The sequence below is a fragment of the Jaculus jaculus genome, chromosome 4 (genome assembly GCF_020740685.1).
Source record: "Jaculus jaculus isolate mJacJac1 chromosome 4, mJacJac1.mat.Y.cur, whole genome shotgun sequence".
NCBI classification, from domain to species: Eukaryota; Metazoa; Chordata; class Mammalia; order Rodentia; family Dipodidae; genus Jaculus; species Jaculus jaculus.
Genome location: NC_059105.1, coordinates 108,743,291 through 108,757,654, shown reverse-complemented (window position 1 = coordinate 108,757,654; position 14,364 = coordinate 108,743,291). Strand labels below are relative to the sequence as shown.

Below are 14,364 nucleotides of genomic sequence, written 5' to 3'. Positions count from 1 at the left end.
GATGCTGATGTTCCTTGAAAGAACTCTTGGACCTTTAGGTGACTGTAAAATACCAATTATGGATGGAGACACTTTTTTTTTTGTAAGTTTTAAACACTAAGTGTTCTATTATATCTGTTCTGCCTTCCTATATCATTTTTTAAAAAGTTTTAAAATTATTTATGTATTAGAGAGAGGGAGGGAGAGATTGGACACGCCAGGGCCTCCAGGCACTGCAAACGAATTCCAGGCACATGCACCCTTTGTGCATCTGGCTTATGTGGGTCCTGGGGAATTGAACCGGGGTCCTTGGCTTTGTAGGCAAATGCCTTAACAGCTAAGCCATCTCTCTCTCCAGCCCTTAGTATATAATTTCTTAAGCTCTCTAATAGTAAACTTGGGACAAGTTCATACTAACCAAAAAATTGCCAAGATAGTAGAGTTTTCCTGTACCTCACACCCACTTCCCTGCCAACATATTTGGCAGAGTCTCACTCTAGCTCAGGCTGACCTGGAATTCACTATGTATTCTCAGGATGGCCTTGAATTTATGGCGATCCTCCTACCTCTTCCTACTGAGTGCTGGGATTAAAGGCATGTGCCACCATGCCTGCCTGATCAACCTTTTTTTTTTTTTGTAAAGTATTTATTTATTGGGGTGGGGAGAGGCAGAGAGAGAGAGAGAATGGGTGCGCCAGGACCTCCAGCCACAAACTCCAGACACACATGCGCCACCTTGTGCATCTGGCTTACATAGGTACTGGGAAATCCAACCTGGGTCTTTAGGCTTTGAAGGCAAGTACTTAAAATTGGTAAGCCATCTCTCTGGCCCTCTTTTTGATGTAGGACTTTTTTTTAGATGTTTATATGTATTTCTTCTTTCGAGAAAACTCTATTTAGTTCTATTAGCCCATTTTTAATTGGGTTGTTTGATTTCTTATTGTTTAGGTTTTTGAGTTCTTTGTATATCTTGGATTTTGTCAGATGTATAGCTGGCAAAGATTTTCTCCCATTCTGTAAGTTGCCTCTTTGCTCTTTTCACAGTGTCTTTTGGTGTACAAAAGCTTTTTAATTTCATGAGATCCTAGTGGTGGATTAGTGGTTTTATTTCCTGGGGTTATATTCAGAACATCATTGCCTATGTCAATACGTTGAAGGGTTCCCCCTACTTTTTTCTAGCCCTCTTTTTGGTGTTTTTGTTTTTTGAGGTAGGGTCTTGCTGTAGCCCAGGCTGACCTGGATGGCATTCCTCTTCTGCTTCCCAAGTGCTGGGATTAAAGGTGTGCATCACCATGCCTGGCTTCTTTTTGGTTTTTAACATATGTATTCTTGGCTGTCCGAGAAGTAGGTTTCCATATGGCTTATTCATGACATCTTAAATTTTGATTAACCCTCTTCCCAGCTCTCTTCTTCCATCCCTTCCCCTGATCCTACTTAGAACATTGACCCTCAGTGTTCTGCCTTTCTGCTTACTCATCTATAACACCTCCCTCTTACTCCGTCCCCTCTCCTCTTCCTCCATAACTACTTTCCAGCTCACTGGCCTCTACTGCTGGCTTATACTCCAACTCACATGCAAATATAAGCATTTGAAGCTGGAATCTACATATGAGAGAGAACATGCAGCGTGTGATTTTCTGAGTCTGGGTTATCTCACTTATTATAATCTTTTACAGGTCCATTTCCTTGAAAATTCCATAATTTTATTTTTCTTTACAGCTGAATGATACTCCATTGTGTAAGTGTATATTTTTATTATCCATTCATCATTTGAAGGACAGCTAGCATTTCCTAGCAATTGTGAATACAGCAGCAATAAACATGGATGAGCAAGTAACTCTCTGGTAATAAGAAGAGTCCTTAATGCCAAGGAGTGCGATAGCTGGGTCATATGGTAGATCTATTTTTAGCTATCTCAGGTACCTCCACACTGACTTCCACAATAAGCCAATGTTTTGAGGGGGGTTTTTTGTTTTGTTTTTTTGAGGTAGGGTCTCCTGTTGACTTATTCCAAATCATGTTTACGTGTAGCTGCATCCTTCTTTTTGTCACTGTTTGTCTTACATATGTGTTAACCAAGTCCTGTGGTCAGCTACTTCTACAATGAAACCTGGTTCACCCTAGAGAAGAATTAAGAACTGAGGCCTGAAAAAAAAGTTAAGAAAAAAAGATAGAGCTTACAACTTGAGACTCCAGCCAGTGGCTCCCTTCCCAGGGTGTGGTGGATCCTCGGATCTTGTAATCCAGCCCCTAATGTGTGTTCAGAGCCAGTCTGAGCTCTCTCTATGCTTCTAGCTGTTTGGTGATGTCTCTCTGATATAAATCTATGGAAGTGAGTCAGTTTCTTCCACCATTGATGGATTCTGTAAGCCTGGAATAAACCATTTCCTCCCATTAACAATAAAAAACCAGAGTCCTGGGAGTGGGGTGGGTTTATTGTTGCACGGTGTCGTTTCCTATTTCTAGCTATCACCTCTGCCTCCTGTTTGTTGGGATCACAGTGTATGACCACAGTGCCCAGGTGCAGCTCTTCTTCTTGCTTTCTTAATTTCTTTTCAGTTTTTCAAGGTACGGTTTTGCTGTAGCCCAGGCTAACCTGGAATTAATTCACTATGTAGTCTCAGGGTGGCCTTGAACTCACTGCAGTCTTCCCAGTTCTGCCTCTTGAATGGTGGGATTAAAGGCATGTATGACCATACTTGGCTTCCTCCTCCCTCTTTCTTCCTTCTCCTTCCTCCTCCTCCTTCATTTCTTGCTTATTTAAAAGAGAGGCAGGTAGAGAGAATGGGCACACCAGGGTCTTTAGCCACTGAAAACAAATTCTAGATGCATGTGCCATTTTGTGCAACTGGCTTATGTGGGTACTGGAGAGTTTAACCTGAGTCCTTAGGCTTTATAGGCAAGTGCCTTAACTGCTAAGCCTTCTCTCCAGCCCCCTGCCCTTAAGACAGAATCTCCCTCTAGTCTTGGCTGACCTAGAACTCACACTGTAGCCCTGGATAGCCTCAAACTTGGAGTGATCCTCTACCTCAGCCTCCCAAATGCTAAGGTTAAAAATGTGCACCACCATGTCCAGTTTCTCTAACTTCAGTTTTAACATTTTAATTCCATTGTATTCTTTTTTATACTTCTATTGATATTGTATCTAGTGATTATTAGCAGATCTTTCTCAAATTCTTTAAACACAGCTTCTTCAGTTTTTTTTTTTTTTAAAGAGAGTCAGAGAGGTATGGCAGGGCCTCAGCCACTGCAATCAAACTCTGCTTGCACCACCTAGTGGGCATGTGTGACCTTGTGTTTGCCTCACCTTTGTGCAGTTGGCTTATGTGGGATCTTATGAGAGATCAAACATGGGTCCTTAGGCTTCTCAGGCAAGTACCTTAACTGCTAAGCTATTTCTGCAGCCCTTCTTCAGTTTTTAAAATAAACATTCAATATGGTGGCATACTCCTTTAACCCCAGCACTTGGGAGGCTGAGGTAGGAGGATCACTGTGTTCTAGGCCAGACTGAGACTACATAGTGAATTCCAGGTCAACCTGGGCTAGGTAGGGTATGACTCTACCTCAAAAACAAAACAAAACAAAAAACCCACGTTCAACCAAAGTTTGGCAGTGTACTGCTTAAGCAAGCTTTCATGGAACTCCTTCCTCTGGGTTTGATGGTTGCCTCCATCATGAAATCAGAGCAGCTGTGACTACCTGTACAAGACCCTCATCACTGAGCCCGCAAAAATCCCCCAGACAAAAAGGCTGTAGGCGCAGAGGCAATGCAGGAGTGGCACAGGAGCTGGCTCATGAGGTTTTTCCTGTCCCCAGGATATATATGCTGTTAACAGTCACTGGAAAAAGACTTCAGTCATGTCACCGCCCAGAAGTAGCCCATGCTTCTTTAAGTGACCCGCTTACTGATGTACCTGAAAGTTACCCCAGTTAAACATTGGCACATAAGCTAGTGTTTGGTGGAATTATTTTCTTGGGTTTGTTGTTAATTCTTTATTTGGGGTGCATAGACACTTGTTCACATCAGGAAATATGCCATACTTGGCACCCCAACAGAGGAACATCAGCACCTAAGTTGGTTTTGGAAGGTGCAGTTGCATTGTCCTTGCTCTGAGAAATGATAGCTAAGTTGCCTGAAGAGTGTAGCATCTGTAGGGGCAATGCCAGTGCGGCCTTCCTCCCCTATGAGGCATGGAAGGACATACCATTTTTGCTGTGGCAGTGTTCCTGTTACAGGCAGTAAGACTTGCATCTGAGGCTGCTGTGTCTGAACATGAGTGTCTATGAAGGGAATCCCAGGATGACCATCTTCTGTGTGGTATAGAGTGGTATGCCTCCTTTATGAATGGGGTCAGCCAAACAGCTATACTGCAATCCCTGAAAGTAGTGTCTGTGGGACGGGATCACAAACAGGGTATAGCAGCAGTTATGTGGCCTTTGTTGTGGCTCATAAGACATGCAGCTGAGGCTCAGCTGTCTTCCCAGAAATAACGTGTCCACATATGGGGGGAATTGCAGTGAGGATGTACAGATTCCATACAGATTCATTAGCCTCTAAATGAGCAAGAAGAGTGAAGGAAGATGAAAGAAAGGTATTGGCTTGCTGTTTCTTGCAGCTCAGTGGGAGGGTGTAAGGGAAGGACGGTACTGATGGCATCATGGAATCCATAGGAGGAATTAGACAGTGTAAAGGAAGAGAGTGAGGTAGAAGTGATAAAAGATGCATGCCCCTTAGGTCTTACCTTTAATATGGAGAAAGGGAAAATCTGTGGAATAACATCCAGGTTGGGAGCTTAATAATGTCCCAGTACAGGGAACCTAATCAGAGAATATCATGCCTTTGAGCTGCTTGAGTTGGGAAAGACTTTCAAACAAGAAATGGATTCACAGGCATTAGCTTCCTACTCTGTTGCACCTATTCTGGAGCTTAGGTGCATGCATCAGATGCAGTCTGTTACATCCCAAAAGAAAGCAGCAAGAAGAGCATGGTGCTCCTAGAAAGCTGTCTCAGTTCACAGCGCCCAGCCTTTGACTGCATACAGATGTCAATGGCCCATGTGGTCAGGTGTTAGGCGGAGAACCTCAACATTTAATCATTGCATGCAACATGTCTGTCAAAAGATTGTGTCCTGAATAACTTTATTGTAAGTTGCATAATCTTATTCTAGGCTTTACATAAGAAAGGAAATTAACAGAGCTACATATACCAATTTTTCTTGGAAAACTTTCAAGTTCGTGACAAATATTAATTGCACTTAAAAATTAAATAGGCAGTGAAAGGATGCATTTATAAAGACATCATTCAAAGGGACTTTCCCACTTGGATCTGCCTGTGTGACTATAAAACTTCCAAACCATCTTCCCTCCCAGGGTTTACATAAAAGATTTCCCTGTCCCTGGGACTGGACTGCTAACAGAAGACTAAAGGGTTGCAACAAATATGAAGACTACTGGGCAGTGAGAGGAAAGCCTCAGGTGGCTGGTGGGAACCAGAACACAGTAATTGCCTGGCTGAGAAAGAAAACAATTAAATCTGTGCAAGGCCACAGCCGTGGATTCTGCACTGCCTTCAGATGTCCTTCCCACAATCAGGGCAGAGGATGTCATCCCTTTCAGTGAGGAAGCCCCGCCCTACCAGGGACAGGGAGCACTTCTTGCAGTTAAAGCAGTCGTTGTGCCACTGTCGTTCCTCAAAAGAGATGTACTTTGTGCCACCGAGTCCTGTGGACAGAGAAAACACATGGGGAGAAAAAGTGGAGGAGTGTTAACTTGAGAATGCAGCAACTGGAACTGAAAAAGGATTTTAAACATTATTTCCACTGTACAGTACATATAAGATATGTATAAGTGGGTTGGGGAGATTGCCTAGTGGTTAGTGCTTGCTTGCAAAGTTTGACAGCCTGGAATCAATTCCCCAGAACCCACATAAAGCGTGATGGGCAAAGTTCATTTGCGTAGCAAGAGGCCCTGCCCTGTCCATTTTCCCTCTAGTTCTCTCCCCCTTCTCTACTTGCAAATAAATAAGTAAAAATATTTTTAAAAAGATAATGTAAGGCTGGAGAGATGGCTTAGTGGTTAAGGCACTTGCCTGTGAAGCTTAAGGACCCATATTCGACTCTCCTGATCCCACGGAAGCCAGAGGCACAAGGTGATACAAACATGCAAGGTCACACATGCACACAAGGTGGTGCATGTATCTGGAGTTTGACTGCAGTGGTTGGAGGCCCTGGTGCATCAATTCTCTTTCCATCTCTCTCTTACTCTCTCGCTCTCATCAAAAAATACACAAAAAAATGTTTAAGTGAGTTTCTCAAATGATCAACTAATTTGCATAGTCTTGAGTTCACAGAAGAAAGCATTAAAAAAAAATAGCTCTAAAGGGATGTGATAAATGCTACAAACACGGGCCTGTAGGGCTGGGGGTGCAGCTCAGAGGTACTTACCTCTTTCCCCCTGAAAATGTAACCCCCATAGGAAAAGGGAAATGATGTTCTTGCAAATGGCCAGTAAAGAAGTATTACAGGTGAGTGGATGGCCAGTGCCACGGAGAGAATACCCTGGGATGAGACCCAGAGGGAGGAGCCTGGGAGTGTAGGTGGATGAGAGAAGGGCTCAGCAAGGCAGGGTGTAGTGTGGAAGGAGACCATGAAAGTGTTAGGGACTGGATACGGCCATCATTTGATCTTTTTATTTATTTATTATTTTTTTAAATCAGTACTGGGGATGGGATCCAGGTCCTCAGGCATGCTAGGTAAGCACTTTAACTCTTGAGTGACAACCCCAGCTCCAAGATTTTTATTATTTATTTAGTGTGTGTATATATGTATGATGTGTGTGTTCTTATGTGTGTGGGTGCACATGCATGTACGCATGTATGTGGAGGGCAGAGGTCAATATCAAAGGTGTTTCTCAGTCACTGTCCATCTTATTCTTTGAGACAGAGTCTCTTGCTTAACCTGGAGCTCACCAGTTGGGCTACCCAGAATCTATAGGGATTCTGTTTCAGCCTCCCTGGTGCTGAGATTATAGGTGTACACTACTGGACCCAGCATTTTTACATGAATTTTGGGACTCAAAGCTCAGGCCCTCACACTTGGGCAGCTTGCACTTCACCAAATGAACCATTGCCCCAGTCCACTTGAACGTTCTTTAAAATATTTATTTGTGTGTTTGGGATGGGGTAGGGTCAGAGTCTCTTGCTACTATAAACAAATGCCTATTTTATGTGGGAGGCTGGAGAATCAAATCTAGGCCATCAGCCTTTGCAAGCAAGAGCCTTTAACCACTGAGCAATCTTCCCAGCCCCCACTCAAATATTAAAAAAAATATTTTAGCCAGGTGTGGTGGTACACTCCTTTAATCCCAGCACTCGGGAGGCTGAGGTAGGAGGATTGCTGTGAGTTTGAGTCCACCCTGAGAATACAGAGTGAATTCCAAGTCGGCTTGGGTTAGAGTGAGACCCTACCTCAAAAAATGTTTTTTTTTTTATTTGAGACACAGAGAGAGAGAGAGAGAGAGTGTGTGTGCTAAAAAGAGGCAGACACAGAGAGAGACTGAGTATGGATGTGCCCAGGCCGCCTGCCTCTGTAAAGGAACTTTGGACATATGGGCCATCTGGGTTTGCAATCAAGATATATATACATATACATATACATATACATACATATATATACACACACATTTTTTTTTTTCCTTCCAGGCTGACCTGGAATTCACTCTGTATTCTCAGGGTGGCCTGGAAGTCACAGTAATCTTCCTGCCTCTGCCTTCTGAGTGCTGGGATTAAAGAAGTGCACTACCAATCCTGGCACCACATATTTTTTAAATTTATTTATTTGAAAGAGAGAAAATGGGTATGCCAGGGTCTCTAGCCACTGCAAATGAAGTTTGGACACATGTGTCACCTTGTTCATCTGGCTTACGGGGATACTGGAGAATCAAACCTGGGTCCTTAAGCTTTGCAGGCAAATGCCTTAACTGCTAAGCCTTCTCTCCAGTGCTTTTATATATATATATATATAAAATTTTATTTATTTGAGAGTGACAGACATAGAGAGATAGAGGGAGAGAGAGAATGGGCACACCAGGGCTTCCAGCCTCTGCAAATGAACTCCAGACACGTGCGCCCCCTTGTGCATCTGGCTAACGTGGGACCTGGGGAAGTGAGCCTCGAACCGGGGTCCTTAGGCTTCACAGGCAAGCACTTAACCGCTAAGCCATCTCTCCAGCCCTCCAGTGCTTTTTAAAATAATTATTTATTTAGAGCAGCTCCATATTTTAAAAAAAGAACAACAGCAACACATGTCATTTCAATTTGAACGCTAACATGTGTCTGACCACTAATGCTAATCAGATGTTACAGGTCCACTGGACACTGACTGCACCCTCAAGGGCAGGTGGTTGTATGACTGCTTGCCATCCTGAAACACAGCATCTATCTCACAGTTGTAATGTGTTCCGGTGAAATTTGGATGATGAATTCCAATTACATAGAGTTGTTTCCAGAAATAGTGATGTGATAAACCATACTGTGACAAGGTAACTTAGGTCCTGTTGTAGCAAGTACTTTGGCTGATGCTAGGCATTGTCCTTAGAGCTTTTCCGCCTCAGCAAGCCATGGCAGGGCTAGGTCTGAGTACATGTCTAAAATGCAAGTGTCCATATCCCTACTACTACCCCACATTTGCACATACTAGCAAAACTCATCAGTTCTATTTTCCAAGTGTTGTCTAACTATAAAACAAGTTACTTGGGCTGGATAGATGGCTTAGCGGTTAAGGTGCTTGCCTGTGAAGCCTAAGGACCCAGGTTCCATTCCCCAGAATCCACACAAGCCAGATGCATATGGTGGGGCATGTGCCTGGAGTTTGTTTGCAGTGGCTAGAGGCCCTGGCATACCCATTCTTTCTCTCTATCTAATAAATAAATAAATTAAAAAGTTAAAAAAGAAAATGTTACTGGGCTTGAGGATGTGGCTTAATGGCAGAGTTGCTTGCCCAGCATGTGCGAGGCCCTGGGTTCAATCCACAGCACACAAGAAAGCAAAAGAAAAGAGTTACATCAAATAACCAGTTTCTAGACTATCAACTGCCTTTCCTAATCTTAGCCTCACAAAGACTACAGACTACAGATCCTAGGCACTGGCTCTGGGCAGAAACCTATTGGGCCTGAGGCCAGTGGGTCTAATTGGCTTGTACATTTAAGTCACCTGCAAAGCTCTTAAGAATTTCAGGGTCTTCTGGCAGATTGAAGAGTGGCTGTTTATCTTCTTTAGCATATGGCATCTCTGAGTGAGCTGCAAAGCCAAGAAGCTTCTAGGATGCCTTGGCATTACTGCCATTCCATGCTTCTCCTTTCTCTTCCCTGGTTGGTTCTACATCAGAGAACAGGAGGCAGGGAGGGGCACTGGCAGTGAACACAGACGTTGGGAGCATATGTGAGGAAAGATGTAAGGGCAACATGGGGGGCAGCTGTCCTGGGTTAAACCTGCTGTAGAGGTTCCAAGTGACAGGACAGGAATGAAAATCAATACAGGCCCAAAGGGAAGTATAAGTATACAGTCATCTGGTTACTCTTCATGACTATAAACCTTAATGTCCTTTTGAACACTGCATCACCAAATATTGAGCCTTGCTTCTAAAAAACACAGGACTAGGTTTCTGAGAAATTGGTCACAATGTTTTTGTCATCTGGTGAACACAAAATATTACATGTGCTTCTGTTTATGTGTAAGGCTTTGTGGAATGTATTTATATTTGTTGATATCAAAGTTGTCTCAGCATTATAGTTCTCTAATATTTACTTTTTGTGAAGGAACATTAAACCTTATATTGGAGCCATTTTAAAAAGCAGAAGTGCCAGAAAATCACAAAAAATACAAAAAGCATGTTACTAGACAGATTGTGAAAAGGACATTTAAAGTATAGGAACAGGAACAAGAAAGCGTCATTTGTTATTTGTCCAACCTCAGCTGGGAACATGCACATCTGGGAGATGAAATTTGTCTAAGGGTGACTGAAAACGTTCTGATTTCAGATGGCAAATCAATATCAGAGAGTAGCAACCTTGCACCATTTGTTGTAGAAATAATGATGAGCAATTATGTCTGCGAATAAAGCATTGGTTGGGAAATATTTTTAAATTTAGCTACAAAAGTCATTTAAATTGTAGTAGAGAAGAAAACCATTAGGGATCTATGTGAAATTTAATCAAAACTCAGTCTTATGCAAATCTTTGGAAATTTGCTTAAAAGTACATTTTAGTTGCAATTTCAAAGTTCTATACATTTTTTAAAAATTAGTAATTGCTTTTCAGAGAATTAACTTTGCTGTTTTAGAGGAAAGATTTTTGTTTTCTAGAGGATTTTCCCCACTGATATGATGACAGTTGCAACAAGCATTTATATCTAATGCTTTACATTTAAACTGCTTTTCTGTAAATTACATTGTTACAAAGCTTTATAAATGTTTGCCTGTGACAGCTGCATTAAAGATGAATGTGTCATTGCAAAAGATACCATTTTCCTCTTTAGATAATTTCAAGGGAACTATGATATGTAAATAGATGGAATCGTGTTAACATTGGAAAGTTTAAGTGTTCTGTTTTTCTTTTTTGAGGCAAGCCCAACAGACTGGCCTTTATTTTTATGTGAGGGAGAGAGACAGAGAGAGAGAATTGGTTGCCAGGGCCTCTAGCCACTGCAGTCAAACTCCAGATGTGTGCACCCCCTTGTGCGCATGTGCAACCTTATGTGTTTGTGTCACTGTGCATCTGGCTTACATGGGCTCTAGAGAGTCGAACATGAGTCCTTAGGCATCACAGGCAAACGTCTTAACTACTAAGCCATCTCTCCAGCCCATAAATGTTCTCTGTATTTTAATTTCACATACATACATAATGAGAGGCTGAGGAGATAGCTTATCAGTTAAAGGTGCTTGCTTGTAAAGTTTGCCAGCTCAGGTTCAATTCCCCAGAACCCATGAAAAGCTAGATGCAGAGAATGGTGCCAAGCATCAATGCATTCATTTGCAGCAGCAAGAGATCCTGCCAACAATAAAAGGCAAATATGTGAGCTCTGGGTTATACACCAGAGGACTGTCACCTGGGAAGATGAGTTAGGGAAACTTGGTTCTGAACCACAGGAAAAAGAAACTCAAGGTCAGGTATACAGAAGTGTGTAAATGTGTCTGTGTAAAGACGTGCAAGGCCACCGAGGAAGGCTTATGGCTTGCTGCTCCTACTAGTGGTGTTTGCTGACTTTCTGAATAGAGATGAAGCAATGAGCTGAACGAATAGGGTTGGAAACTCCATAACATTTCCTCTGCCAAGATGGAATCCCCCCCCTCCACCTTCCACTTCTCACCTGGTCACTGACTGCTGTAGCAGTATATGGTGAGTATTTAAACTTTAGTCTAAAGCTGTCTGTCCTCCATCCTGAATTTCTTCAGCATGCTCAACAGCTCAGTCTAGTGCCTGGTTTGCCTAACAAATAGATTTTGCACTCTCACTGTTAAACTCTCTGGAGAATAACAGAAATATTCAGAATGTGCCCTGGGCTGCCATCTAGCTGTGGCCCATGGTAGAAGAGTCCTTCAAGGTGACAGGGGGCATATCTAATAATTAGGTCAGCTGCTGAGCCTGAAATGTGGTATTCATTGTACTCACACAGTTGTTATTGTCTCACAGACTAAAGCCATATGGTTCCTCCATGACCACGTGGCTGGGAGAAGTCGTCAGTCACCTGCTGAAGCATATGCCGTATGCCCAGGAGAGGAAAGCAGGGAGGCAGAAAGAAAAGTAAGCCGGGGAAGACCCTCAGCGAGGGCAGGAAAAGCTCAGGATAGCAACACCATCACACACTAACAAATTTGTCCTGCCTGGCTTCCACATCTCTCCACAAGCAGACATCCTGTGACCTGGCAGTGGGCTTCCCTAAACACTCACCGCTGATGGGATTGGTGCACCCAGCACATTTCTTGGCATACAAGTCACAGAAGCAGGTCAGGCAATAGGCAAACTCATCCCGCGCAGTGAACCGCTGCCCTGACAGCTGCTTCTTGCAGGCAGTGCACACGAAGCACTCCCTGTGCCAGGGCTGCTCACGGTAAGTGACACCTCCCGTGGTGATGGGCTGCGGAGGCAAGCACAAGAGTTAGGAGGGGTCTCTCTTCCTGGAAGACATTCCTTGCCTCTACTACAGCTCAGGGACGATGCCCAAGCTCACCCAGGAATTATCCAGTTTGTTAAAAGTGAGAAGAAATGGCTGTGCATATCCCAGTCACCTGTATGTACTTTTACTCCATAGCTACAGCCCTCAGCTTTCCCCCTAGTGATACTGGTCCTTGGGCATCTGTACTCAGACCTTCACAGGAGTACAGAGGAACTGAAGGCATGGGTATCACAGGCACTGGTACCTCCTCAAGGAGAGAGGCAGTGCAGTGTCAGGGTCATGTCAGAGTTAGCATCAAAGACATTCACCCTCATTCCTCATTAGACCCAAGGCTAAGGCAAGTGTGGTTTGAATGTATAATATGTGCGAAGGCCTCATGTGCTTGTGATTTAGCCTCATACTTGATCTGCAGCTGATGGAGCCTTGGATAGGTAGAGACTTGTTGAAGGATGTGTGTCAGTGGGGAGGTCCTTGAGGCCTATTAGTCCAGCCCCATTGGGTATTCAGCAGCACACACTCCTTTCTTCCTGTCTTTGTGGAGGTGTGCTTAGTTGTCTATTCTTGTCATGCTTTCCCTGCCAGGATGAAAGTTTTCCTCAAAACTGTCTGTTTTGTCCCAGCAGGGAGAAGGTAATTGTTAACAGCAGCACACCATTGCTAAAGGTCTTAGTGGCTCTGGTGGGAATGATGAGAACCAAGGAAGAAATCCCAGCATCCCACTCACTCAGCCTGTTCTGGCTTTGTAGGGTAGGAAAGGAGAGGATTAATGACACCCACAAAGGGACAGACATCTTGGAAGTGTTGGGAAAACAATCTGAAGGCTCATTTTCTTCCTGTCTTAGCCAGAGAACATTTGTGAGAAGAAGCTATGAGTTAATGAACTGTTCATCCATACCTCAGTTTTATCCAATTTTTTTTTCTCAAAGTATTGCTTCTGATGCTAATTTAAATGATGGATGGACAGTGGAGTAAGAGCTTAGAAGAGTCCAAGTTAGGTCTCAGTTTGAAACACACTGGTAAGGGAAGATGGAGTGGAAAGTCCTCAAATAGAACATTGGTGCTTTTATTTTATTTATTCATTTATTTTGATATAGGATCTCACTCTAGCCTAGGTTGACCTGGAACTCACTGTGTAGTCCCAGGCTGACCCTCAACTCAGCAATCTTCCTACCTCTGCCTCCCAAATGCTGGTATTAAAGGTGTGTGCCACCATGCCTGGCTCTTTTGTTTTTTGAATAGTATGTTAGTATTTGGCAACTGCTTAGGTCATGTGTAAATTTTATTTTTATTTTTTGCTTTTTTATTTCTTGTTTTTTTAAATTTATTTATTGTGTTTCATGGTAAATTTTGTGAAGTAAAATGGTATTCTATGTTACAAAGGAATAAACTGAGACCCAGACGAAAGTATAAATGTCTTGTCCAAAAAGAAGTTCATAGTTGGTTAGACAAGGTAGGAATTAAGAGTTCAGGACCTGTATGACAGAATTCTGTCCTGTATTCATGTCATCAAACCATAACTCAAAAGCCGTTTGCCTAGAACATCCCTGGTCGAGGAACAGAACTGATGGAAGGCATTATGGGTATCCATGTTTCTGGGGATGTGGGAGCATGTGTACTGAGATGATACCTCCTGTGCCTGGAGTTTCTCTGCATCCTACGCCCTCCTCCCCACTCCTTCCCACACTTCAGAGGCTGACTCAGACTCATCTTATCTCAGCATGACTTTCTTAGAGAAGACTTCCCTAAATACCCCAGGCCTCCACTCCTCACTTAGCTTGGTCCTGCTGTTACCTCTGTGTGCATAGCACACATGTCAATAGAACCTGGCTTGCTGAACAGTAGGGTGGCTTCTGTCTAAATCAGAATTGAGTATTTCAGTGCATCTTGTCTGGTGCCTCAGGGCCTCCTTCATGGTCTAAGGAAGCATGCCTTGGGCACAAATGTTCTATGCAGATTTAGGGAACACCCACAGACAGATGGGTGTCCCACAAGGATGTGTCACCTTCAGTTCTGCAATAGAGTAGACCACACAAGTGGGCTGGAAGACAGGAAGAAGCAGCTACTCAAAGGGTTCACAAAATGCCATTCCAGAGCTACAGTGCAGTGTCTGTAGATGACCTGCGAGGCCAAGCAGGGGGGATGGACATAAGATCAGTGGCCCCGAGAAGTACTGAGTTTTTTGTTTGTTTAGAAGTAGGGTCTTACTCTAGTCCAGG

General features: G+C 43.3%; 1 protein-coding gene across 3 annotated transcripts in view; it reads right to left on the bottom strand.

Moving 5' to 3' along the window:
• Positions 1 to 5,101: 5,101 nt before the first annotated feature.
• The window catches only part of Fhl2 (four and a half LIM domains 2), a 55,093-nt gene continuing 45,830 nt past the window's right edge, over positions 5,102 to 14,364 (bottom strand). For all 3 annotated transcript variants that reach the window (XM_045147638.1, XM_045147640.1, XM_045147639.1), the window contains exons 5-6: positions 11,923 to 12,109; positions 5,102 to 5,700 (exon numbers count right to left, since the gene is read on the bottom strand). In XM_045147638.1, coding sequence (XP_045003573.1) covers positions 5,549 to 5,700; positions 11,923 to 12,109 — 339 coding nt within the window. In that variant the 3' untranslated portion in view covers positions 5,102 to 5,548. The remainder of the gene's footprint in view (positions 5,701 to 11,922; positions 12,110 to 14,364) is intronic.